At 35.8% G+C, this 27,699-nt stretch overlaps 1 protein-coding gene across 19 annotated transcripts in view; it reads left to right on the top strand.

Annotated features, from left to right (window-relative positions):
* LOC129756687 (tropomyosin-2-like) overlaps positions 1–27,699 on the top strand; it is a 145,142-nt gene that overhangs the window by 20,398 nt on the left and 97,045 nt on the right. For 6 of the 19 annotated variants that reach the window (XM_055753649.1, XM_055753646.1, XM_055753644.1 and 3 more), the window contains exon 2: positions 15,423–15,767. In XM_055753649.1, the coding sequence (XP_055609624.1) occupies positions 15,528–15,767 (240 nt within the window). In that variant the 5' untranslated portion in view covers positions 15,423–15,527. Of the gene's footprint in view, positions 1–15,422; positions 15,768–23,085; positions 24,985–27,699 lie in introns of those variants that run through there. The other 13 variants (XM_055753630.1, XM_055753631.1, XM_055753637.1 and 10 more) reach the window with 10 other exon arrangements.

The following is a 27,699-nucleotide window of genomic DNA, read 5'->3' as shown; positions in this document are numbered from 1 at the left end:
GTCTTTCCGTCCGAATCCGTCTTTCATTTAATCTCTTTAACCCTCACCGATAAAGCCGCAAATTAATTTCGTTGAAAATAATTACGAATGATCCCGAAAATATGTTGACGAAGAAAACAAATCACAATAACAAACAAGAAAAAGCCGGCCTTTGGTTAGTAGCAAAAGTGATATCATACTTGATAAAAAAAAAAACCGCAAAAAGCCCAGTTTGTATGTGTTGCAAAAAGAAATAAGAGAAATTAGGTGGAACAACAAAAATACATTTTCTGCAGATTTCGGAAGTTGGCTAAATTTAAGTTAGTTTATATAAGTAGAGTAGAATAATGAAAAGAATGTAAAAATGAGGAGATAGTCTTGTAGTAACTTTTATCAACGATGCATTCGTCGGACAGTCATAAAAAAACTTTCCAGTTCAACTGTTATGGGATAAAGAAAAACACCAAAACCTCCCGCATGAGCCGGTTCTTCCTACGGCCCTGGCTGAGGCCATATGCCCTGTTGTATAAGTGAATCCTATGTTTTTTACGAGTGTTAACTAGTAGAAAGTAGGGACTAAGAAACGGCCAAGATTAGGAACACAGAGCCAAGTTTGAAAGCATCTCAGTCAGTAGTCAGTAGTTTATTTAACAATTTTGAATTCCAAAACCTAGCTAAGTTAATAATTTAGAGTTCTAAAACCAGCACTTATTTCTACTACTTTCTTCGTAGAAAAGTAAGCAAGCAATCATATTTGTCGAGGAATTGTTTGTTTTGTTTTACTTTAACTTTGACTAAGGGTATCTTTCCTTGAACCCATCTATGCTCAAGCTGTTTCTCTTTTAACAGATTCAAAAACTGCGTTTCGATACAACTGAAACCCTGTCTGGCGCCTTCAAATGTACCAAATATGGAATGGTTTTTTTCCTGCCTCCCGCTTTGATTCGAAACCATTTGTCTCTGATGAAGATGAGGATTCCATCCATTGAGCACGAAATATCGGCTCCATCTTCACTTGTCACAACCTCAAGCTACTCACATATGCGCCACCAGTGAATGAATGGAATGGACAGGATCTTGGCTGCTCGTGACAAAGTTGCCATAAATTCGTCCGCGAGGTGTTGACGGCGTGCCAGCAGCAGACGCGTTTGACCTTTTTTCCGTATCCACACTGATGGTTGGTGATGATGACGCTGATGACTAATCTGGGTCGATCACCACCAAGCTTCTGTCATTCTTCATTCGTGATTACGGCGAGGACGTTACGCCATTTGTCAACATATTGTCAACAAAACAAAATTGGCAAATTTGAAGAAATTGTGCAACGCAAATTTGGAGTTTCCTCGGTTTTGGGATTCAAAAAAATTGAGGGACAAATGAGCCGAAAGTCACCTGTGCCTGGCTTGGCGCTAGCTTGCTTGAGTGCCTTCGAAGGCTCCTGGCGAGGTTCCATATAAGGCATAGCCGGATAAGCCTGCTCGATTGAGCGCAGATGGCCATGATCTTGATTAATTCAATTTGCGACAACCTGGCGACAGCAGCGAACCCGGGTTGCTGCGAGATGCAAAATTCCATCAAATCGTAAGCCCATGTTCACACTCTAGCTACACCATTATTATTGTTGTGCTCTCGTAGTGGCTGATGGATGGCTTCTTCTGGTTTTGGCATTCCGAGAATGTTTCGGGCCGAATTCCAATATGGCGCGTTCGGAAACACGTTTGATTCGGTCGAATGTCAAATTAGGAAACAATGCATTATAGGTCTAGGAAGGGGGGCTTCTCAATCAACAATAGGCTCAAGGTGGGTGAGTTGTGTTGTTGTGGGCTTTCGTCAATTGGTACAGGTTTCATAATTTGGATAATTGATGAAATTAGTAGTTTGCATTTCGGACTCGGTGCGAACTTCTTCCGTATCTGGTTCTAGGCAGTTGGGCCAGTTTACCGATATCGAATACTTTTTTGTTTGAAGGAAGTTCGCTCGAGGAAATATGATCCTATGCATATAAGCATTTTTCCGACAAAAACCACCACATATTTTGAGTTCTCTAACAATGCAATGGAGTAAAACATGCATACGTCATAGTAGTTTCAAAACATCACGTAATGTTCGGCATTTTCTAATTACATAAAATACCAGAGTAGACAAATTAAATAGGTTCCTCGCTTTCATGAAACAGCCCATTGAAGTCTTTTGTTATACAGCAGAAGGAAAGGTTGAAGACTTCAATCGAAGTTAATTTTTAAAGCGACGAAATCGTGAATCCTCAACTTGCATTTCCAGAAGTCTTGAAAAAAGAAGTAAAATACGTTCAAACATCAGTACGACTGGAATAATCCGTTCAACCTTAAATCTGAAAATTTTCAGGAATAAAATTGTCAATTTTTCGGCATATGAAATTTTTGAGAAAGAGGTGTTCAGTCAAACTTTATGTAAGTTTCCCGAACATTTGTAGGCATAGATTTTAGTACAAAAATTACCATTTCTTTTGTATAAGCTTCTGGGTATCAATTATTTCTCTTTTATAAAACTATTAAGAAACGACGAACGTTTCAAAGGCTAGAAAAAATAAAAAGGTTACTCACTTTCGTGGAGTCAAGCGTTGAAGTCTTTTGTTCTCCCTGGTAAGTGGTAATATGGCGACTTCAATCATAGTCAATACAAAGCGAAAACTTGTACCTAGGTAAAGCAATTAGCTAGTCCTAGTCCATTTTGAAATATTTTCGTTTTGACAAGAAGTCGGCTTATCAGAAAAGATTTGTTGACATGGTTTTTAAACGATCACAAACACATACAGGATCTCAACGGAACTTGATTGTATCTCGAAGAGATTCCTTTTACTTAACTCTGAGTGTACATCTTTCGAGGATTTGATGGCTAGCATCTTACAAATGCTAAAACCACCAATCTACGGAAATTGTACTACACACGGAAATATTTTATTGTAAAATTATATCGAAATGATGTAAATAACAAGAAGCATCGCTTATGACAAATGAAATTTTCAGCGCGAGTTAAATATTACACGCATGTAAATTTTTTCAGCATGTAATATAAATTTTATGTAAATTTTAAAACCACTGAATCCTATTAGGATTTGTTTTTTTTAACTTTCGTTATGCCGTGAGACGAAATAGTAGAAAATTATTTTTTTTAATGAAATTATTTTATCGGCTATATCGGTGAAATTGTATATTCTTTGAGAAAGAATATTTAAGAATTGAAAGAATATAGACGTTCGTTCGTACTGCAAGTTTCCGCTTGTGGGACGAACCACGCTAGGCCTACTATTGTGTGGTGGTTGCTACAACTCTATCAGTATCAACCACTGCAAGGTAGTAGGCCCGTGAGGAACAAAACGATGAAATGTGATGAAAAGTTTTCAAATTAAAATTACCCTCCCGCTCATTTTCAACATCTTTCACCTTATTCTAATCTTCTATCCGTCTATATTCTTTCAATTCTTAAATATTCTTTCTCAAAGAATATACAATTTCACCGATATAGCCGATAAAATAATTTCATTAAACAAATTTACGGTGATTAACTCTTCATTTCGAAAATTATTTTTTTTAAATAAAAAAATTTGAAATTTGGCTTGTAGCATTTTTTAAGACCGGGAATGGTTTCTATAATACTTTTATTTCAAACCGCTCCGAATTCAAAAATGGGGAGGGGGGGGGTCCCATGCAAAATTAAAAAAAAAATGATTAAATCCTCTATGATTTTTTTTTAAATATTTTGAAAATTTGAAGGTGGAAGGAGCCAGGGATCTTCAAGTAAGCTCAGATTCAATTATAAATAGTTCGATTTTGCATAATGTTGGAAGTTAATTTGAATTTAATTAAATTGAATTAATTTAAACTTAAATTTTTTCATGAAAGGGGTAGCAAAGCACGGGTCAGCTAGTCTGTTCATAAAAATAAGAAACATTCTATAATAAAAATTATTAATTTAATTTAGCGACAAAGGTTTTTTGTATTTCACACGATTTTTTATTAGGAATTAGATTCACACTTTCACATTATTTTTCCGAAGTACCGGATCCAAAGTTAAAACACTTGGAGCCACTTCCAGAACCGTATCCCTACTCCCCCAGGGTGGCCAGCGAACCGGGAAACAGGAAGGAAAATCGAGATTTTAAAACTAAACCGGGAAACCGAGAAGAAACCTGGAATTTCATACCAAATCCGGAAAATTCTTCATGGATCGATTTTCACACATAAAAACTTATCGAATCCTTAATTCATTTCATCATGACGAATCTTTTTTTCAGAAACTACAATTCATAGTCGTTTATTTTAGGATGGCAAACCTGTCGTTAAGAAGTGGAAAATGGACGGGATTTTTATTTCATGAGTAAAATGCGGGAACAGGTCAGAAATCAGAAAAAAAAAGTCTGGATCATAAGCTATTTTTTAGCTCACGAATATTGTGCACTGCAGTTAATAGAAAAAAGTTCTTTAAAATAAATAAATTTTGAATAACTGTGAAGCTTGAATACGTTAAGTTTTGGTAATTAAATTTAACAACTTTAATTGACGGAAGATCAGCAAAAATAGACCCAAAATCTGGACGAGAAATTATTTAAAGTAACCAAAAATTTTTTGATAATATTGCGACTTTTAGTTGTAATATAAATTCTACGTTGAAATCATTCAATTTTTTGCTCGTAAACTTAAACTTATGCTTAACACATTTATCTAATAACTGGAATTATTATACTCTAATCCAAGCATCATCAAAAGCTCAAGTTTTTTTTCAGTAAAACACGTGATGCTGAATCGAAACTTGGAAAAATTCACAGAATTGTAATGAACGTATTCAAAACGGGTAAAAAATTTCGTTGTTTTCAAGTAAATCAAACAATGAGATATGACTTTACTCGTTTTCAGCTGTTTTGAATTAATTTTATTCACAATTTTTAACACATTTTTTTTTATCATAATCATACCCTATGTTTTGTTTTTATGAGTAAAATTTTGAAATAAAAAATATATGAAATTCTAATAATTTTTTTTGTACTGTACATGTACATATTGAAAATTTTGGAAAACTATCAAAACACTAGTTCAAAAATGAAAAATCAAATTACGGATTGTGTGGAATCACCTTTGAAGTTTCGGAACCACATACATTTAGAATTTATCACAAACATCGGAATTTAGAAAGTAAATTTCACCTAACAATGATTTTCAAAATTGGGAATAAGATTCTAATTTAATGTATGAATAATGATATAAAATTTATAAAACCTGATTCGGTGTTCCTTGTGTATGTATGTATGTATGTATGTATAATCCATCCAACGACCCCCTGAGCTGGCAGGTATGTTATGCAAAAGAGCCAATGATAATCTATTTGATTAACATTGTTCAATCGCGGGTGCTGGTGGTGTTAGCTCTATTGAAATTCCAGTAGCCCATTTCAGAATGGCACCTGCACATCCCGAGGCTACTTTCATTGCCAATAAGCCCCGCCCAATCATAGCTGCATGACCAATTGGGTCATGTAATTATGATTAGGCTTTCCATCTTTTATTGTTGACATATCCAGATACAAATTAAATATAATTGTCTAACTATATAGAATTGGCACCCTAATATGTCCAATAAAAGATTGACACGTATTTAGCTGATGGTTTTATTCATTTATGATTTTTATAAAGATATAAAAAATATTGAAAAATTAATTTATGAAGAAAATATGTGAGTGCTGATCAGACCTGTAATAAAAGTATCGTTAGTTATTTTGAAAATAGTTGAAAATATAGTATCGCTTGCGAACTCCATCCATGCTCCGGCACTACCTGATGGAATATAAATAGGAATGTAGAAATATGTTAATTAATATCTGAATACACTGGATTCTAATTAAAACGATTGTTGTGTACGTATAAAAACAAAAATCGTTCGGTTACGGTTGCTCCGTAACTTTCGTTTGGTTTCCAAATGGCCATTTCAGTTCATGATGCTGTCAAGAAGCTACGTCCGATTCAACTGACCACCCATGAGTGGTTTGAATAGAAGCAGGAATGTCTAGGACCCGTTTTCGACATGTTCCGCATGAAAATCTCCTATTTAGTTGAATAAAATAGTTAAATAAAATCGTTTATTATAAAATCGTCTAAATATGAATCCAGTGTATGTTAATGAATATATGAATATGAATGTATGAAAATAAATATACGATTATAAATGAATAAATTTTCATATATTCATTTGAATGTAAATGAATGAGTATGAAATCCTCATTGTAAGCCTTCAGCATACCTCAAACAAATAATTACTTGAATTCTATTTAAATCTATCCTAAATTCTACATTTGGCTTTATTGGGATAAGAATAATAATTGAAATAAGACGAATAAAATTATTTCTTGTATTAAATAATTGTAGAAAGTATATAGTTTTATTTGAGTTTTATTTCAAGAAATTCAATGATAATCATGGTGAATCTAAGAATGTTAAAATTTATAGACGAGATCCCAGCGCTTTGGCGTTCCTGTGAATTCATATCAAAAAGACCTTGAAATATGCTAAGCTAAGCAAAGTGTATACAGTGTCATTTTCATAACAACATATAAAAATTGATAAGCTGAAATTGAAACGATGATAAAATTAAATTGAAATGCAATGATTAATGACAAATAAGACAGTGATGATGACTTGATGTTCCGATGCTCTTCTTAATTAAGATCCTTCTCTAGAAGAATTGAAACTATATTTGAATAGCAGCTGGAATAAATACAAGTAGTTGATAGTAAAGTAAATTTTACAATTTTCGCTGAATAGCATAACTCTAAACTGACCGCCAAAATTATTTATAGTTGATAGTGAAAGAGAATGTAACTGTTATACTGTAATACCTATAAAAAATGAGAAAAAAAACCGTATAAAGATCAAAGATTGTTGAAGATTTGGTAGAAGAATTAGAAGGTAAATATAAAAGGGAAAAAAATCTTATGGTATTTACCGATTGATATGCATAATAATCTAATATAATAATTTCAAGTTGAAATTATCATTATATACTACTAAATGATGTAACTAAAATGCAGTATTGGAATGAGAGTTAACCGCAGTAATGTTTGGCAGGATAATGAAAATGCTGAAAAAAATCAAGCTGTAGCGTCTAAATGGGAAGATTGAACCTAAATACATGAATGATAGTCATCATACTTTTATTTTCAAAATTCGGTCTACTGCATCTTTCTACATTTTGTTTGTAGCTTGAAAATAGATTAACTGTAGATAAGTTTGGCTTAGTTCATTACTTAACACATACACCTAAGATCGTCGAACCTGAAAATAAAACAATTTTAACAAATTCAACTGCTTTGAGCAGTTTTGGTAGCATTTATATCCACCACTGTGATACTGTAATGAAAGGGAAGATTTGAAAATATTTCTAAAAATTTGCTGGTGAAATAATTTTTAGAATACTTTGAGCTGGAAAAATTATAATTGAAAGCTAAAATATACTTCAAACTTTGAACAAATACTACAACATATGATTATTTAAATGAATCAATATGTACATGAATGATATAGTGAAAATGATAGTGATTATGATATAATTAATAAATGGAATATAAACATTTTATTTGTATTCAGTAATGATAGTCACAATATTTTTTTCTCATTTAACAATGATTATCGAGTACAATCTTTGTATATTTTAGTCGAGCATAAAACGCCTAAAAGTATGTAAAATACAAAGCTATATTTAGCGTAAAAAGCTTGTTTGGAAGAAGTTTTGAAACGTTTCCATTGCATCAAAACTTGCATCCAATTTCAAAATGAATGAAGTAGCTACACATGAATTTATTCTAAGCTTGCAGCAGAATATCCGCTGTAAAATGATATTATAGCTTCAACTATAAAATAAATATGTTTGTCACTCTAGTCATTTGTCAAATATAAATAAATCAATCAATCTACTTATATCAGGATGTCTACTAGATCTATACCCTCAGTTCAAATGCGCTTGCTGTTTGATCCATCTCCTCTATCTTGCTTAGTTCTAAACATTATTATGCTGCAGCAAAAAAAAAATGATTCTATTTTCTGACAAATGAAGCACAAATAATAAGGTCAATCTTTCTAATGTTGTTTGAATGGAAGCCTTCCGAAGACTGGCTGAAAGAAAACGCCTAAACGTATACTGTATCGATACAGTAAAAATATCTTAAATTGTGTTCAAGTTATTAATATCTATTATTCAAACTTGTACACAAGTTTGAAATAAATTAAGTTTTGTCGTTGAAATATTTCGATTTTGGCATGAGCTGTATGAAATTTAGCTAAATCTCAATCTTTTTTTTTTTGCCGGCTTTATGAAATGAAAATGATTATGTAGATTAATTTAACAGAACAGAAAGAAAAAAAAATATCCACTTATCTTGAGATCCGGTTCCTATGATTACCAGTAGCTCGTGCTGCTCGACTGAAGCTTTGGATTATTGGGTTGATTCCCAGGGCGTAGCACCAGTCCTCTTCACACAATAATTTTATCTCCATTTTGATGTTTTCTGCGATTCTTTCGATGCAACTTCACTATTTTATCATATAAAACGTATAAGTGTTTCACTTGGAACTAAAATTAACACCTTGGAATCCTTTTTCCACGATTATTTTAATAAAAAAAGGATCACTGCAAAACAGCTAAGGAACTTGATTCAAGCAGCACCTGATTCGGTGTTCCTTGTGAGTATCAAAATAAAGTTTCAGAATGTTTTGTAAGAATGAGATTCATCGGAATCTATTTTCAAATTTGCATTAGTTATCATTATCAATTGACATCAAACTTGATTTCTCATTTCAAAGTTTAGCACGGGGTTTCGATTTTCAACTGTAAGATAGGTTTTTTGTGGGTAAATTTTTCGACTATTTATTGAAAATCCAGCGTTTCGATCCTTATAGGATCATCATCGAGGACTGTAATTTTATTATATATTAACACAGTTTTAAAAATCAGTTCAGCAAATTGCTCATCCTGGAAAGTTACCACATAAAAACTACAAAAAACGCGATCAATTAAGAAAATAAAACACCAAAAACATACATTTCAACTTACGGTAATATTTTTAAGAACATTTTGCAACATAAGAAAAATTAAATCACAACACAAAAACACAAATACTGGAACACAAACCCTACAATAGAATACACATTCGTCATGATCAGATTAAAAAATCAGTTGAAAAGTGAAAGTGTGAACTGTGTGACAACTTTTTGATGCTAGTGAATATAAATCTAAAAATTGTAAGACAAAACGGTTTTCAACCGCAAAACTTTGTACACTGTAAGTTAACACACAACATTTATTTGAAAAATTTTGTAACACATATACAAGACAGCTTGATCTGATCAGCCGAATCAATCCAAAACAAAAAGACGATATTTTTTCGATAAGAAATTTTATAAGTTGTGAACTGATTTACAATACTGTGTTGATAAATAATAAAATCACAGTCCCTGATGATGATCCTATTAGGATCGAAACGTTGGAACTTTAATAAATAGCCGTCTTTGCTATTTATTTAAGTAGACTGATAGCCGAAAAATTTACCCCTAAAAAAGAAGTTTAGCATCAGAATTTAAATCAAAATTAGAATTTTGAACCGAAACCTGAAATTAAGTTTAGATTTATGGACCTGTTATTCAATCCGAAATTTATCGTGAATGGTAAATTTCAAGTATGACACAGTATTATATCAAATAATAAAGTCAAGGTTAAAAAAAAACTTTTATTTTCTTACCTCTTTGCATTTCAACCTGCAAATACTCTATTTTCTATATAAAAAAAATCCCAACACACAATATTGTAATCTGAATAACTTGAATTTCAATATTAAATTTCTGGAAAATTTAAAGGCCTCCAACACTTTTTCCATTCAACTTTTATAAAAATGTCTACTTTATTAGTCTAAAGCCCTGATAAATATATTTATTCCTGCCTTTGAGAACCTAGAAAATCAAAAAATCTCAATTGAGAAAACCGGGAGTTTGAATATTAAATCTCGCTGGTCGCCCAGCTCCTCGAACATCTCCGGAAACTAACAAAGTATTTTGATGCACGACTTGACTTAAAACTTTGTGTACATCTGCAAATGCCCGTTTTTGACAGCATTTTTACATAACATTATCGCGTTCTGTATAATGTAACATTGATACAATATAATTTCCATGTTATTATAACATTTCGTGTCGTGTAATTTTAAGAAACAATAAAATTCAGTGCTGTCAAGGATTCATATTTTTGTGTGTGCCTGATCTTGAACAATATTCATTTTTACATGACTTTATAGCGTTCAGGGTAAAATGATTTTATCTTAATTCAAATTCAGTATGTCTTATAACATTCCACGTCGTGTAATTTAATGAAAATTCTAATTCAGTGCTGTTAAAAATTAATATTTTTTGACAGTATGAAAAAAGTTTGTAAAATTACATAATAAATGATATAATCGAAAAAAGCATACAAAATGACAGAATTTTACATTAGAAAATCGTGTTCTCTGTCATGTAATATTAATGTGATTCAAGTTCAATTGTTTTTGATTTTGTTAATTTACATTACAAAATTAAGTTCTATGCATTCAGATTTTTTTTGCTGTGTATGTATGCCATGACCAGGATTCGATCTCATGACCGAGGGATGAATCATCCGCACAGGATGAAAATCCCAGAAAAAGAAAAGAAGAAGAAAGATCTCATGACCGTTGGCTTAGAAGACTTGAAAGTTATCGTCAACGTCACGGGCTGCAGTTTTTGGGTTTGATTAGAAACACAAGAGATATATTCACGCTTCAACATAACTTGACGTTAAAATAAACCTAGGATTTTTCAAGACAATAGCTGTTTATGATTTTTCCAAACGATATTTTTCGAATCTAACATGTGGAATGATGCAATATTGATTACTATAAGTCGTTAATAAAAAAAAAAACACCAACTCAGGTCATGCTAGTTAAACTCGAAAAAAGAGAAATTCTGAATAAATTGACTAAAAACTACACATGTGGTTTTTTGGCAAATTAAAAATGAGACTAAAGGCATTTCAAACGAACACGTCTGCGTCTTTAAAAATGCTTAAACCAATAGCTAACTGAAAGTGAATGTCATGTTCGAGTTTCAATCTCAAGACCGTTGGCTTAAAAGACTTGAACGATATCCAATTTGATTGGTGTTGGTGTGAATTTCTATCAGTGCGCGTGTTCACAAATGATCTGTTTTTTTTTGGGATTTTAAACCAATTGGTTTATTCATCCTCAAATGATCTGTTTTTCTTTCGATATAAACAATTAACTTTCGACAAAATGGTTAGGAAGGGGTTTGTATAAAAGAGCTTACCTTTTTTGTGGTTTACCGGAAATAGACAGAAGAAGTTTTTAAAGGGCGAACACGAAGTTATTGTGACACCGAAAAAAGTCATGCCAATTTTCTTATACTGTTTAAAATCAAACCAAAAATTTTAGGGTAGTTTCAAACAAATATTCACTTCAAAAATCAAAAGAAAAGTTAATCGATGGAGCCTTGAGTGTAAAATTGAACGCATTTTCGCTTGATGCCATCCATCAAAGTCTTTACAGTCCGGTACCAGTTTCTCACTTTTTTTTTTCATTTTCTCAACACCTCCTTCTCGTCTTTGACTGTCTTCTTGCTCTTCCGAAGTTCTCGCTTCATTATTGCCCAGTTCTGCTCCACCGGGCGCAGCTTTGGAACAAAATATACAGAATTGGCCTCATACCACTCCAGGACACTTTTAGAATAGTGGCATGATGCCAAATCTGCTACTACAAGAACGGAAAAAGGTGCTTCTCGAGGCACTCAGATTTGTAGATCTCGCCATTTACTGTGCCCTTTCTCACGAAAGGCTCACTCCTCAGTCCGCAAGAGCAGATGGCCTGCAAAACGAGATATTTGAAGGCGAACTTTGACATTTTCTTCTTCTTTAATTTGTGGTCCACATCGAACTTGCTCTTGCCGGTGAAAAACTCTAATTCCGGAATTTGCTTAAAATCGGCTTTTATAATCGTTTCGTCGTCCATCACACAGCAGCCATATTTTGACAGCATCTTCTCGTAATGCTTCCGTGTCCGAGTTTTAGCCGTCGATTATTGCCGCTCATCGAGGTTTGGGAAGTTCTGTACCTTGTATGTATGTAGTCCAGCTCTTTTGGATTCCGGACGAAGCTCTGCGACATGCCGATCTTTTTAGCCAAATCACGGCTTGAGACGTTGGGATTTGCTTTAATCATCCGCTTCACCTTTCCCTCCGTCTTTTTGTTCTCCGGTCCCGGTTTTCTTCCAGCTTCTTTGTCGTGGTCCAACGTCAACCGCTTCAACTTTCTGGAGACGGTTGAATGATGAATGTTCAACATTTTTCCCAACTGCGCCGATGCGACAGGTCAGGAAATTCCAGGTGTTTGGAAAGAATTTGTTCTCTCGACTTGCGTTGGTTCACCTCCATTTTCGTTGAATCGAAAAACACGACTATGAGTTTGACAGCATGTAAACAATACACGTCAATGAGAAAGTATGCACAATTTGGTCGATTTTTACCCAATAAATGATGTAATGATGTAATCTTCCATCCTATGTAGCGTGGCACAGCCCGTTTGCAGCGAACTATCACACATCAAAACTTGATCCGATTTCACTCTTTATTAGCTCTAAACTGCCTTTGAGTGGACTATTTCAAGGGTGTGAAGGTACAGATAGAGTAACCTGTACGGTTCGTTTGGGTAAGGATAATTTGTCTCCACCGAAAGTACAATTCATTACAAATAAATAGAAAAATCAGCCATTGTGATGTGGAATGTTCCATAGGAGGTTTATAGACGAACCCGCCATCTCTAACGACATGTTGAAGGTAACTGCCCAGTGCACTCTACCTTCCACATCGCTTCGATATGGTGTCCGGATGGCCCTCCCGTATCCCCATACAAATGTAGATAAAAAAAACCTTCTAAAAAAGCGAAAAGAAGAACATTTTGTGGTTAAGCTGAAAAATTTAACAATTATGATATTGAAATTGATTAGATCGTTTTAATAACGTGCTGGTGTTTTCAATGGCTGAAAATAAAATATTAACTAAAGTTTTACAAAATTAAGATAAAATCCAACTTATAAATAAATTCGGTATCGATTGTTTTGAAAAAATGCGAACACTCCTAATGTAAAGAATTTGACTTATAAGTTTAGTAAGTGTATATTCGATGACCTACATTCCGACTACATTTATCAAAATGATATTTTATTTGAGAAAATTAAAAAAAATATGTTTAAGCTGGAAGAATTAAAGGACTGACATACTTTAAACGCGATTTTCTCGAAGCAGCAAAGTTCGCGCATTAGCTTTTTACTAAAATCGATACCGATTGGCTTATTCGCTTGCTGTCAGAATCTGAAATCGAAAATTCGTTATTAATATGATGATTTTAAGACATGTTCAAATATTTTTATAAAATATTCATACATCAATCGCTGTTAATGGTTAAACAGTTCAAAGTTATATTTCCAATAAACAATAAACCTATGACTATTTGAAATCACGTTACCTAACAATGGTAATGGTTATAAAATAAATTAATATTCACATGATAAGTTTCACCGCTCTACATTCCTCCACATCACACAAAAATACAAAATCTTGAGAAGGAATTATCAAAAAATAAAAAGGTTATATATAGACAAAACAATTAAAAAGTACATTTTTAACAAAAATCGTCTCTCTTACTACTTTACCTCTGATCTGGTCGATTTTTACCCAATAAATGGCCCTTTACACCTTTTCCTCTAATTATCGTCTTTAATTCTGGCCGTTCTTAAAATGGCAGTTTTTTTTTAAAGTTTATTTAAAGAATAAAACTTCAATAACGGTGTCCATTGCTGAGTAGAGGTTTTATATTTTAAAGGGGTGTCCGTCAAAATTGTCTGCTTACAAAAGTTCAGCTTGAAAAATGCAATCTAAAGTTGACATCATTTGACACATTTTGGAATCGATAGGTTTTTGAAACGCGGAACACCGAATTCTGATAATTTTTGAAAGTCTAACAATCTCGAACAGAAAATAAAGTAATTTTTGTTTTGGCTTCTGCAACTCTCAGATTTTAGCTTATTAAGGTTCCCAGAAAAATTCTGCCCCTGAAAAAGGTTTCCAACGATCAAACTTTCAATACAGTGTTTAATTGACACCGTTTTGTTTTGGGTGAGAGCAAAATTAAGATTTTTTATCTCAAAAAAAAAAACGAGACAATTTATCTTATAAACTGGCTCAAAATTGCAATGTGCCGGAAACTTTCTCCGTTTCATCTGAGTGAATTATTTTATCTTCCAGTACCTACGTATAATTTTTATCTCTGAGGAATGTTTCATATTTACCCAGACTAAGCCAGTAAGTTACTCTCTTCAAAGTGTTGTCCAGATAAAATGTTTCGCTGGAATTCCTCATCGCACATTCTTCCAAGATCACGGACGCATTTTTGCATATGGGTTTTTTTTGGTTTGAAGAGAGAACAAATCCGAACTCACAAATCATACTAATGATCCACAATCACAATCCGAGATTCACGCGTCTCAAACAGCGATGACGCGTACACGCGTCACGACGTCGTTGTCGATCTGCCTTAGCGATACAAGAACCGATGGGGATCTGCACTTCTCAGATATGAATGTATCCAATGTTCAATCCATCCATTGATATGCGTTCGGATGATGGAGAGAGGAGGTAACTCAACCATACAATTTCTGGATGACCAAACATGGCAAACCGGGCAAGGTCGTCTGCAGCGCCTGGAGACGGCGACGCGACGATTACGCCTGAGGAACACTGAGGTGACGCGTGAAGAAACGTCAGTCGTCGCCGTAATATCAATTTGTTACTGTTTCCACCACTCTCGGTATTACTCGGTCGGTACTCACAATTGCCGAGAACAACAGTTGCAGGGATTGTTGGAAAAAATCTTCGACTTCAAACCGAAAGGTTACGTGTCTTTAAGGCGTCAGGGAGAAAGATCTTCGGCCTTTTTCAGTGAGTGAACTTGAAATTTTCACCGACCGTTTATGTTCGGACGAGAAGAGAGTGTTCGTTTTTGAGGTTGGTTATGGTCGTGATCTGGGGACAATTATTTTTATGGAACTGGACAAGTGACTTTTGGTTTTTCAAGCGAAATGATGGAGTAATAAAAATATTTGTCCTGGGGTTGACAGTCAGCTGGATTCTTCAGCTTTCGGTCGGTACTTGAAAGAATCGCGCGAATCCTGTTCCCGATCAAGGAAAACCACTGCACTCTCAGTCAGACCTTCGCCAAGGACCCAGTCCAATTACTCGCTCAAGATTTAATCGATCCTGACTAATTATGCACATGTTTTATCTCTACATTATAGGTTTTATTGATATTTTATCTTACGATTTTTCTTCTTTCTCCCCCATTCAACAGGCCGAGTGCGTGGTATTTCGCGATCCCCCGATCCGCAAGTTTGTGTGTTCTGTGCTTTCTCGTTGTCTAGTGTAGTGTGCCAGTGCCACCGCAAACCGCTCCAAAATGGATGCCATCAAGAAGAAGATGCAGGCGATGAAGCTGGAGAAGGATAACGCGTTGGATCGCGCCCTTCTCTGCGAGCAGCAGGCCCGCGACGCCAACCTGCGCGCGGAAAAGGCCGAAGAAGAGGCCCGCCAGCTGCAGAAGAAGATCCAGGCCATTGAAAACGACCTGGATCAGACCCAGGAAGCGTTGATGGCCGTCAACACCAAGCTGGAAGACAAGGAAAAGGCTCTCCAGAACGTAAGTACCAGTTAGAAATTTTTTTTTACGAAAAAATCAGCATCGTGTAAAGCAAACAGTTAATTAAAATTCATAATTCTAAAAAAAAATAGAAAAAAAAACATTCAAATATAGATTTTAGAATGCAGACTCAAATTCAAAATTCAGATTTGAGTCAAATTTCAAATTCAGATTTGAGTCAAATTTCAAATTCAGATTCAGATTCAGATTTCAATTTAGATTTCAGATTCAGATTTCAGATTCAGATTTCAGATTCAGATTTCAGATTCAAATTTCAGATATCAGATTTCAGATTCAGATTTCAGATTTAGATTTCAGATTCAGATTTCAGATTCAGATTTCAGATTCAGATTTCAGATTCAGATTTCAGATTCAGATTTCAGATTCAGATTTCAGATTCAGATTTCAGATTCAGATTTCAGATTCAGATTTCAGATTCAGATTTCAGATTCAGATTTCAGATTTCAGATTCAGATTTCAGATTCAGATTTCAGATTCAGATTTCAGATTCAGATTTCAGATTCCAGGAACAGATTTCCGATTCAGATTTCAGATTCAGATTTCAGATTCAGATTTCAGATTCAGATTTCAGATTCAGATTTCAGATTCAGATTTCAGATTCCAGGAACAGATTTCCGATTCAGATTTCCGATTCAGATTTCAGATTCAGATTTCAGATTCAGATTTCAGATTCAGATTTCAGATTCAGATTTCAGATTCAGATTTCAGATTCAGATTTCAGATTCAGATTTCAGATTCAGATTTCAGATTCAGATTTCAGATTCAGATTTCAGATTCAGATTTCAGATTCAGATTTCAGATTCAGATTTCAGATTCAGATTTCAGATTCAGATTTCAGATTCAGATTTCAGATTCAGATTTCAGATTCAGATTTCAGATTCAGATTTCAGATTCAGATTTCAGATTCAGATTTCAGATTCAGATTTCAGATTTCAGGTTTCAGATTCAGATTTCAGATTTCAGATTCAGATTTCAGATTCAGATTTCAGATTCAGTTTTCAGATTTAAGATTTCAGATTTAAGATTTCAGATTCAGATTTCAGATTTCAGATTCAGATTTCAGATTTCAGATTTCAGATTTCAGATTTCAGATTTCAGATTTCAGATTCAGATTTCAGATTCAGATTTCAGATTCAGATTCCAGATTCAGATTTCAGATTCAGATTTCAGATTCAGATTTCAGATTCAGATTCCAGATTCAGATTTCAGATTCAGATTTCAGATTCAGATTTCAGATTCAGATTTCAGATTTCAGATTCAGATTTCAGATTTCAGATTCAGATTTCAGATTCAGATTTCAGATTCAGATTTCAGATTCAGATTTCAGATTCAGATTTCAGATTCAGATTTCAGATTCAGATTTCAGATTCAGATTTCAGATTCAGATTTCAGATTCAGATTTCAGACTCAGATTTCAGATTCAGATTTCAGATTCAGATTTCAGATTCAGATTTCAGATTCAGATTTAGATTTCAGATTCAGATTTCATATTCAGATTTTAGATTCAGATTTCAGATTCAGATTTCAGATTCAGATTTCAGATTCAGATTTCAGATTCAGATTTCAGATTCAGATTTCAGATTCAGATTTCAGATTCAGATTTCAGATTCAGATTTCAGATTCAGATTTCAGATTCAGATTTCAGATTCAGATTTCAGATTCAGATTTCAGATTCAGATTTCAGATTCAGATTTCAGATTCAGATTTCAGATTCAGATTTCAGATTTCAGATTCAGATTTCAGATTTCAGATTCAGATTTCAGATTTCAAATTCAGATTTCAGTTTCAGATTCAGATTTCAGATTCAGATTTCAGATTTCTGATTTCCTATTTCCTGTTTCTGATTTCTTTTTGCTGTTTTCTGATTTCTGATTTCTGAATTCTGATTTCTGATTTCTGATTTCTGATTTCTGATTTCTGATTTCTGATTTCTGATTTCAGATTAAGATTTAGATTCAGATTTCAGATTCAGATTTCAGATTCAGATTTCAGATTCAGATTTCAGATTCAGATTTCAGATTCAGATTTCAGATTCAGATTTCAGATTCAGATTTCAGATTCAGATTTCAGATTCAGATTTCAGATTCAGATTTCAGATTCAGATTTCAGATTCAGATTTCAGATTCAGATTTCAGATTCAGATTTCAGATTCAGATTTCAGATTCAGATTTCAGATTCAGATTTCAGATTCAGATTTCAGATTCAGATTTCAGATTCAGATTTCAGATTCAGATTTCAGATTCAGATTTCAGATTCAGATTTCAGATTCAGATTTCAGATTCAGATTTCAGATTCAGATTTCAGATTCAGATTTCAGATTCAGATTTCAGATTCAGATTTCAGATTCAGATTTAGATTTCAGATTCAGATTTCATATTCAGATTTTAGATTCAGATTTCAGATTCAGATTTCAGATTCAGATTTCAGATTCAGATTTCAGATTCAGATTTCAGATTCAGATTTCAGATTCAGATTTCAGATTCAGATTTCAGATTCAGATTTCAGATTCAGATTTCAGATTCAGATTTCAGATTCAGATTTCAGATTCAGATTTCAGATTCAGATTTCAGATTCAGATTTCAGATTCAGATTTCAGATTCAGATTTCAGATTCAGATTTCAGATTCAGATTTCAGATTCAGATTTCAGATTCAGATTTCAGATTCAGATTTCAGATTCAGATTTCAGATTCAGATTTCAGATTCAGATTTCAGATTCAGATTTCAGATTCAGATTTCAGATTCAGATTTCAGATTTCAGATTCAGATTCAGATTTCAGATTCAGATTTCAGATTTCAGATTCAGATTTCAGATTCAGATTTCAGATTCAGATTTCAGATTCAGATTTCAGATTCAGATTTCAGATTCAGATTTCAGATTCAGATTTCAGATTCAGATTTCAGATTCAGATTTCAGATTCAGATTTCAGATTTAGATTTCAGATTCAGATTTCAGATTCAGATTTCAGATTCAGATTTCAGATTCAGATTCAGATTTCAGATTCAGATTTCAGATTCAGATTTCAGATTCAGATTCAGATTTCAGATTTCAGATTCAGATTTCAGATTCAGATTTCAGATTCAGATTTCAGATTCAGATTCAGATTTCAGATTCAGATTTCAGATTCAGATTTCAGATTTCAGATTCAGATTTCAGATTTCAGATTCAGATTTCAGATTCAGATTTCAGATTCAGATTTCAGATTTAGATTTCATATTCAGATTTCAGATTCAGATTTCAGTTTCAGATTTCAGATTCAGATTTCAGATTCAGATTTAAGATTCAGATTCAGATTTCAGATTCAGATTCAGATTTCAGATTCAGATTTCAGATTTCAGATTCAGATTTCAGATTCAGATTTCAGATTCAGATTCAGATTTCAGATTCAGATTTCAGATTCAGATTTCAGATTCAGATTTCAGATTCAGATTTCAGATTCAGATTTCAGATTCAGATTTCAGATTCAGATTTCAGATTCAGATTTCAGATTCAGATTTCAGATTCAGATTTCAGATTCAGATTTCCGATTCAGATTTCAGATTCGGATTTCAGATTCAGATTTCAGATTCAGATTTCAGATTCAGATTTCAGATTCAGAATTTATCCTGAGGAAATTCCAGCTTGCAGTCACTTTCAGATCAAAAACGATTTGTGTTTTGTGTATCCAACGTTTCAATCCATTTTGGATCTCCTTCAGGGACTAAAAATTATTTTTTAAAGTTATTTTTGGCCGATTATCAAATATTTGTTGTGAGAGGTTTACCAAAAAAGTGTCGTTTTATTGTTGTTAAATTTTTCTCGAATAAAATCCGAAACTTTTGCACTGTTTTCATTTTACAACTTTTGTTTATGTTGTTTCACACTTTTTAGGTAAACATTTTGTAATCGGCCAAAAATAATTATAAAATGCAATTTTAGTCCATGAAACAGGTCCAAACCGAATTGAAACGTTGGATACATAAAAAAAATCGTTTTTGCTCTAAAACAGATTGAAAGCCGGAATTTCTCCAGGGAAAACAAAATATTCAGTCGATCTTCAAACTTATGTTTAGATTCAGAGCATAAGTTTGGGAATAATATTCAGAATCAAGATTTCCGATTTCTGATTGCTGATTTCTTATTTTTTTGTTTCTGATTTCAGGATTCTGATTTTTGTTTTTTATTTCTGGATTCAGATTTCTTGTTTCTTTTTTCGAATTTCTGATTCTGGTTTCTGTTTCCGATGTTTTTTAACGACTGTTACTTGAATTTAAGGTGATTTTTCGGCTTTCAGTCTGCTCAAATAGCAAAAACGACTATTTATTTAACGTTAAATAAATAGTCGATTTTCCTATTTGAACAGACTGAAAGCCGAAAAATCATCTTAAAAAAAGGTTTCTGTTTCTGATTTTTTTTTCATTTCTGTTTTCTGTTTTCGATCTTGATTCTTATTTGTGATTTCTGATTTTAATTTTTGATTCTGATTCGTGTTTTGGTTTTACTTTTTAATCTGGTCCTCTTTTTTTTAGTTTTTATTCGGATTTCAGATTTTGTTTATTCCGATTTTTTTTAATTTGTTGGATTGGAATTTGTAAATAAAAAAAATAGATGCGAAATAATTGTTAATTAAGTTTTTTTTTTTCCTATGAGATAATTGATTTTTGTTTGCGTTGCACGAAAAACAGCTGAATTGTAATGGCATCATAATGAACCTAATGAAAGAAATGAAAAAAATGTTAAATGTTAAACATGCTTTAAAATTCTTGCACAGAGAAATTCTAGTAATTACATTCATCTGATAAGGATTTTTCTGTTCTGGCTGCACTGCCCCTACTTTCATAACAGTCCCATATGCAAAAGCGAGCAAGCGAGAAAATCAGCTTTTTCTGTTTTGGAATACATTTTTAAATCGTGACCACAGCTTTCAGCATAAACAAAAATCGTTTAATGGAATATGTTCTAGGTTGTCATAATAAATCGTAAGACCTGAATTTTTCGGAATTTGGCAACTGGTAAGGTCTGCAGCACACTTTTTGTTTGTTATGGGACTGTTATGCGAGCATATTGGAGACCTTTCTCAAATCTACTCGCATAACAGTCCCATACAGAATATGGTTTGCTCACCAAGCTACCTTCTAAGACTTAAATTTGATCATTTCTGAACTTGTAAATGCAGTTTGTGAATTCCATATTGTAAGTTGAATCTTATCATGGTTTTTAGTTGTTTCTGGTAGTTTTTCTCACAGGAAGACCATCCTTCCTTTATCTTAGCCTGCCTTTCAAAAACTGTAGTTAAATTTACTGTGTAATGTGCATAATTCGACATCAAGTGAGTTGCATCTTGTTTAAATGACTTAAAGCAATAAATCAAAGATCATTTCACCGAAAGCAACATAGTAAGGTAACTACATCCGTGCTATTTCACATATGGGACTGTTATGCGGGTATATTTCATATGGGACAGTCGCTAGTTGATATTTTTTTCGTAATTTCTAGAACAAAATCTCTTTTTTTATTGTTTTATTTTGAAGTAAAATGTTCAAAATGACGAACTGTCAGGTTAGATGAAAAATGACGAAAATTCATATGGGACTGTTATGCGAGTAGGGGCAGTGCATCACTCGTAAATAATTGTTTCAATGGGACCGGTAACAAGACCATATGTCCAGCTCTTCTTTATTTTTCAATTCTAACCCAGAAAACGTGAAAATTATCATTGCAAAAAATTATATTTTTTGAGATGTTTTGAGACAAAATGTTTTTAATATTTCATCGTATTTAACCAAGTTAAGTAGCTAGGTTAGGGGCAAGATCTGCTTTTAACCGATAACAATTTGGGTAGGACATCAACTATAGGTAGAAATCGAAAAAAGAAAAACGATTTCACGTCATTAAGTCTTGTTAGTCCTCAACACGCTCCATCTGTCCGTGAACACCTCGAAATAATGAATGTAATTTGTAGGTACTTGCCGTTGCTCAATCAGCGCAGTTACGGTCGCGTTATCATCATTGAAAGACGACGATTGATTGACATATGCGCCACCTACTCAATACGTTACTCACCTCCTAAATACAAGGTTAGTAAATGAAAGTGACGGCGCGGAGCGCAGAGAAATGAGAAACAAAAATGTCAAAACTAAAATTTTGCCAAAGTGCCCATTTCGTTCCGGTGACACACCGAGGATGACGCATCACAAACTTGCCCTTGAGCGTTTTCATTCAGAAAATTTAATTTTCTGTCAACTCATTTTTTTGTTCTCTTTTGCGAAAGAAAATGAAAAACCAAAAAAAAATGTGTGTTGAGAAAATTCTCGCAAAAATGCGGTCTCTGCTGCACCAATCAAAATGGCGTCCTAGATAGCTGCTGTCACGGTTTTGATCGGTATGCGTTGGTATTTTTAGAAACAATGACAAAAAAAATCTAACAACGAGACACAAAGCAATTTTGAGTGCATCTCGCACTGCAATCAACGCAAAGGGGTGGTTGTTATCTAATGTTTGTTTTGTTGAAGTTGCATAATTTGGCATTGAGAATGATTGCGTTTTAAGTGTGGGATGGCATTTTTGCGAAGCAAAAATGGCGGCGACCTAGCAACCGTTATTATTTCGTATGAAAAACTAACCAAAAAAAAATGTGATCATCGACGATTTTGAATTTGTCTGGTCCCCTCTAGCAAGAGAAGAGTCATCCGATCCGTTGGAATAAGATATTTTTAGAACTTTATAAAGTTGAACTTGCTCGGGGTGCGAGCATGTTTTGGTTGCCGTTTGAAAAAGGGAAAATGGCGTCATCGTTCATGCGCGTTCGGTTGGTCAAAACGTGCTTTTCGGCCTGCTGGGATGACACATCCCAGCAATCATTATGGCCAGCTGTGATTGGAATGAATGATCAGCCAACATTTGCTGCCCGGAAAAACGGAAAATTTGCCGGTTCAGCAAAACCGATCATCTCATCACCGGGCTAATTTTAACGTGGGCGGCGCATTTTGACGACAGTGTTTATTGGCGATATCGATGGGTGACGCCGGCTGACTGTCTGTTTTTTTTTCGGGAGATAACACCGGCACCCGAGGCGAGAAAACTAATGCTACTTAAGTGGAGGTGGCACCCGAGAGAATAAAGAAGAAAAGCGACATTCCGATGGCAGCGACGGAAATTGCTGCTTGGGTCATCAACAGGAAAAAAGTAGAAAGAAAATGTTAGTAGTAGTTGTAGTAACAAGAAGCCGGCCGCCGGCTGATCACGAGTGGAAGTCATCCTCGGGGCGAAGGAGTTTCATTCATGAGATAAGTCCGACTATCCGGCACATTGTTGGAAGAGACGGGATGCAGTGAAAATCGCATCCCGTGCTGCTCCGCACACGCGAATAAAAATTGTATAATCAAATTAGAAAAACAAATTATTGGTGCACTTGCGGGTTACCGAACCAAGTATAATTTGCAATCTGCAAACCAAACCCTGTTGTGTATTATTGAAGTCTCGTTACAATCCAAGTACAAAGCAACATCGTTTTAGTTCTAGTCAAAATATATAGTTTATTTATTTTGAATGCAAGAATACAAAAGACGATGATTGGAGTGATATCGTATGGCAATCGGAAGCGCAGCTCGAACTGTTTCAACGGTAAGCATCGATGGGTATCGGAAGGACGCTCGAATGGAGGAAAACGTTCGAGGAAGGCACGAAATAGTCAAACCGGCAACCGACCGGCGACGGCTGCGGCCCCTAGCAGTAGTAGAGGTGTTTGCCACGAGAGAGCGCCCCTAGCTCTGGTAGACTGTGATCGCACCCGGGTAGTAAAATCAACTGTGGCAAAGCGAAGAAAGCAGCGCCACCAAAAGGCGGACCCGACAACCGTTAGACGTCTTCATTTGGCAGTGACAGCAGCAGAAGGAGAGAGCTGCAAAAAACAAGACCAAGACCAAAAAATATCATCAAGATCGACAAGTTTGGCAAGTTTGTCGGCCGATGGTGGTGGTGTTGAAGAAGCAGCAGCGGTTGCTAGTGGTGAAATGTGCGAAAATAATCCCGTTCCGTCCGGTGGCGGAGGATCGGGCAGGAAACGGGGTCACCAGCATCATCCGAGATTCGGGGGCAACAGGAAATCGAACGTTCCAGCGGAGGAAGTGATTGCAGCCCTGAGAGGAGCCATCGATTGCGGTGGCATCAATGCTAGCGGAATAATAATTGGCGGAGGAGGAATCGGAACAGCAGGCAGTATTAGTAGCAGCTCGTCGTCGTCGTCACTGGCCCTGCTCGGGATCGGTGGCAACAATAATGGCAGCAGCGGGCTGGTAAACACAGACAATGACGAGAATGGCAATCTTTGTCAGAATGTCACCGAAGGGGACGGCAAACTGCAATCGCCAATGGCAATCGACGATGAGAATGGCAGCGACGATGATGATGTTGATGATCTTGTAAATAATAATAGCTCCATTGTTGTTGGCCAGGATCTGAACCAGGAAGCAGTAGCGGCAGACCCTCACCCAGATAGTAAAAGTAAAAGCATACCACGGTTGGCTGAGAATGACGAGCTTATCGTCGAGGAACCAAAACAACAACGACAAAGCAATAGTCTAGTAGTTAGTAGTGACCTAAACAATAGCAGCGGCAGCATACCCAAAAGCAAGCTAATAGTGATAGACTACGAGAAGGAGCAGCAGAATCATGAGGGAAGCAAAAGTCCGTCGGAAATCAAGCTGGAGGAACCGTCCAGCGGTCAGGAGCTAGTCAAACAAATTAACAAAAAGCTTAAGCGCAGTAAAAAGAGTCCGTCCTCGGATGATTCCTGCAGCACAGCGGCAACGACGACGAGCAGCCGGAAAAAGTCATCCGGTAGCAGTAAAAAATCTTCTAAAACCACCACCAACGCCGATGGCAGCACGAAGCAGCGGAAAAAGGTTCGCTCCTCGACGGCGGCATCGGGGGACATCTCGAAGCTGGAACGGGCTTCCGGAGACGGTGCGGCCAACGAAGACGATCACATACCAACCGGGCTGGACGAGGCGGATCCGGATGCAGCCGAGTGGGCCAAACTGCGTTGCACCAGCGAGCGGACCGAGGTCATCGCCGAGCGAGAACACCGGAGGCAGAAGCGGTGCGCCGACTACCCGGGACTGGCCTTCGGACGATCCATCTTCAGCTCCGACACCATGATGAAATTCAACATCATCCGGAACGAACTGCATAACATCATGAAAACACAGTTGAAACGGGTAAGTTTTTCCAACGATTTCTAAGGCGTAAAATTCGCCAGCCTCTTTTTTAAGTTGTGAATCCCTCAAACTGGGAAACGATCACGTACACCCTCCGAAAATCAAATCAAACGGGTAGGAGGAATTCGGAAGATTCAAAGCAAACAGGCAACTGGTCGTTAAACCCCCAAAACAGAAAAGTCGTTCAAGATGCACATCGCAGTCAAATGTGTGCGAGAACGTGTGTTATTTTTAGGGCAGGAAATTTTCCAAAAAAAATAATTCCACCCGAAAATGAAGTTTACAAAGCGAAGAACGGTACATTTTTCGGTCGGACGGTCCAACCCACACAAAGATGCCCCAAGATTTTGGTTGCTAGTTAGCTCGGGCTACCTCCCGAGAAAATCCAAGAAAAGAAAACATCACCACGAACCGCGAACCATTAACAACAAAAGCAGCCGCAGCGAAAAAGCAACAAAAGAGGTGCTCTCGCCGTGCCGTGCGGCCCCAAAAGCCAAACGTGTGCTCTGGTTGTAGTTTTTCGCTTCCCTTTCGCTGTGTAAACACACAACAACGACGACGGCGATCGCGCTTTCGCGATCGTTTCCATTTGCGGTGTCATCATCATCGCTCGTCTACTCTGTTCTTATGAAGTCGTTTATGAATTGTAGCAAAACGACCGATCTCTCGCTCGAGACAGAAACAGAACGCAGGCGCACGATCTTAGCTCAAGCTTGAGTATATCAATATCACGATGTTTAATCGTGAAAATGGGAAAATTTTCCGCCGCACCGAGTGTGTGACCTCGTGCGCGATTTTCTCTTCTCGCGGCGATCACTTCGGGATCGCCTTTTGTGTTCGGAAAACAACGAACGAGGGTTACTTCCGAACAATCCTTTTTTCTAAGCGTGTTTTTTTTTTGTTTTTGAAGACGACCGTGACACCCCCATCGGTTTCACCGTTTTGAACTTTTTCAGGGGTGTCAGTCAGGTTGATTTACATTTTTATCAATTTGAAAAGCACCCCCTTAATAATCACACTTTGAGGCACACACCCATTTTTATGAAAATTGAAATAGAAAAAAAAGTGAGGCGGCGATAATCGGTTGCCTTCTTCTTGCTGCGCTTTTTTTCGAAGAGTCGCCGCGTAGATGAAGATCATTAACAAATGGAGGAGGAGGAGAATGGCCCACGTGGAGCGCGTAATTTGAAAATGAAAAAAAAAACAGTAAGCAAGCAAAAAACTACGCCGCCAGTTGCGCAATTCGTGTTGCGCTTCTCGGATCGCGCTGGTGGTTTGCTGCAGATTTATTTATTTTATTTATTTATTTATTGCAAACAGATACATAAAATTAATACATTTTAGATAGTACTCCAATGGCTTCGCCGTTTAAGGAGTTGTTATTGATCTTAAATTCTATAATCTATGATCTAATCAATGATAAAGCGATAAAAAAAAAAATATGTACACAAATCATGAAATTAAACTCAGCAATGAAAATAACTTAAAACTAAATGAACAATAACATAAATTCAAATATATACATGATGCAGGTTAATTTTGATATAATGAAAAAATATTGCACGATTTTAAAAGTGTTGATGATACATTGGAATTAAGAAGAAACTTTAATGGCTCTAAGGGGGTAGTTTGCTACTTCCTTAAACAAAATACGCCCTTGCTACGTAACTCTTAAGGTGGTTGTCGATTGCATTTGTTTTGTTGGAAGAAATTTTGGAAATGTAGTTAAAATTTGGTTCTGAAAATGCTCATAAAGGGTGTCCACGATGAAATGCCACACACAAAATTGATTCGCAAAATTCGAGTTTTCATCCGATTGCCATCAAATTTTCAGGGATGGAAGAATAACTGTCAAACTTCATTTTACCATTTTATTTACAGTCCATACGCAAATGCCCGCACCTTGGCCTTAACCCCGGCCATAAGATTCTGCACAACCTGTGAATCAACCGTTTTTTGCATGTTAACCCATACTTTCTTCAGTTACTTGACTGTCTTCACTATCTTAGGTCGTTTAATAAAGTGCTGCTTCATAATCGCCCAGTACTTCTCGATGGGGTGGAGCTCCGGAGTGTTGAAATTAACCTTATTGTCCGCATACCACTTCAGCACGTCCTTGGAGTAGTGGCATGAGGCCATATCCGGCCAGAAGTATGTTGGGAGGTTGTGGGCCTTCAGATGGCTTGCCAAACCAGGAATTTATTCGCAAATTTGGACATCTTCTGAGTGCGGACATGCTCCGGAATGCTGAACTTATCCTTTGCCGTGAAAAACAGGTTGCCGGGGATCTGTTTGAAGTCGGCCTTCACATATGTTTCGTCGTCCATGATGCATGCAGCATTCAACTTTCGTCAGCATGTTGAGGTACAACTTCCTGGCACGGGTTTTGGCGGACTTGTTCTGCTTCTCGTGGCGATTAGGGGCCTTTTGTAGCTTACCTTTGGCCTTCTGGACTAAACTTCGGCTTAGGTTCACTTCTGGGCTTCCGATCGGTGATCAATCGTTCCTCGAACCGCATACGCAACACCGTGGGATTCGCGATTCCCAACGTTTTTAGCGATGGAACGATGCGAGAGATCCTTGTTCTCGTGATGAATGCGCAAGATTTTATCACGCTCGAGCTGTTCTTTCGACTCCATTTCCGCGAGTTTTGATCACAGGACTTTGAAATTTGCAGGATGTAAACAATGCACTATGAACTAAATCCACCCAAAT

Source organism: Uranotaenia lowii, chromosome 3, assembly GCF_029784155.1.
Source record: "Uranotaenia lowii strain MFRU-FL chromosome 3, ASM2978415v1, whole genome shotgun sequence".
Lineage (NCBI taxonomy): Eukaryota > Metazoa > Arthropoda > Insecta > Diptera > Culicidae > Uranotaenia > Uranotaenia lowii.
The sequence above is the reverse complement of the archived record's forward strand: the minus strand, read 5'-3'. Positions and strand labels throughout refer to the sequence as shown.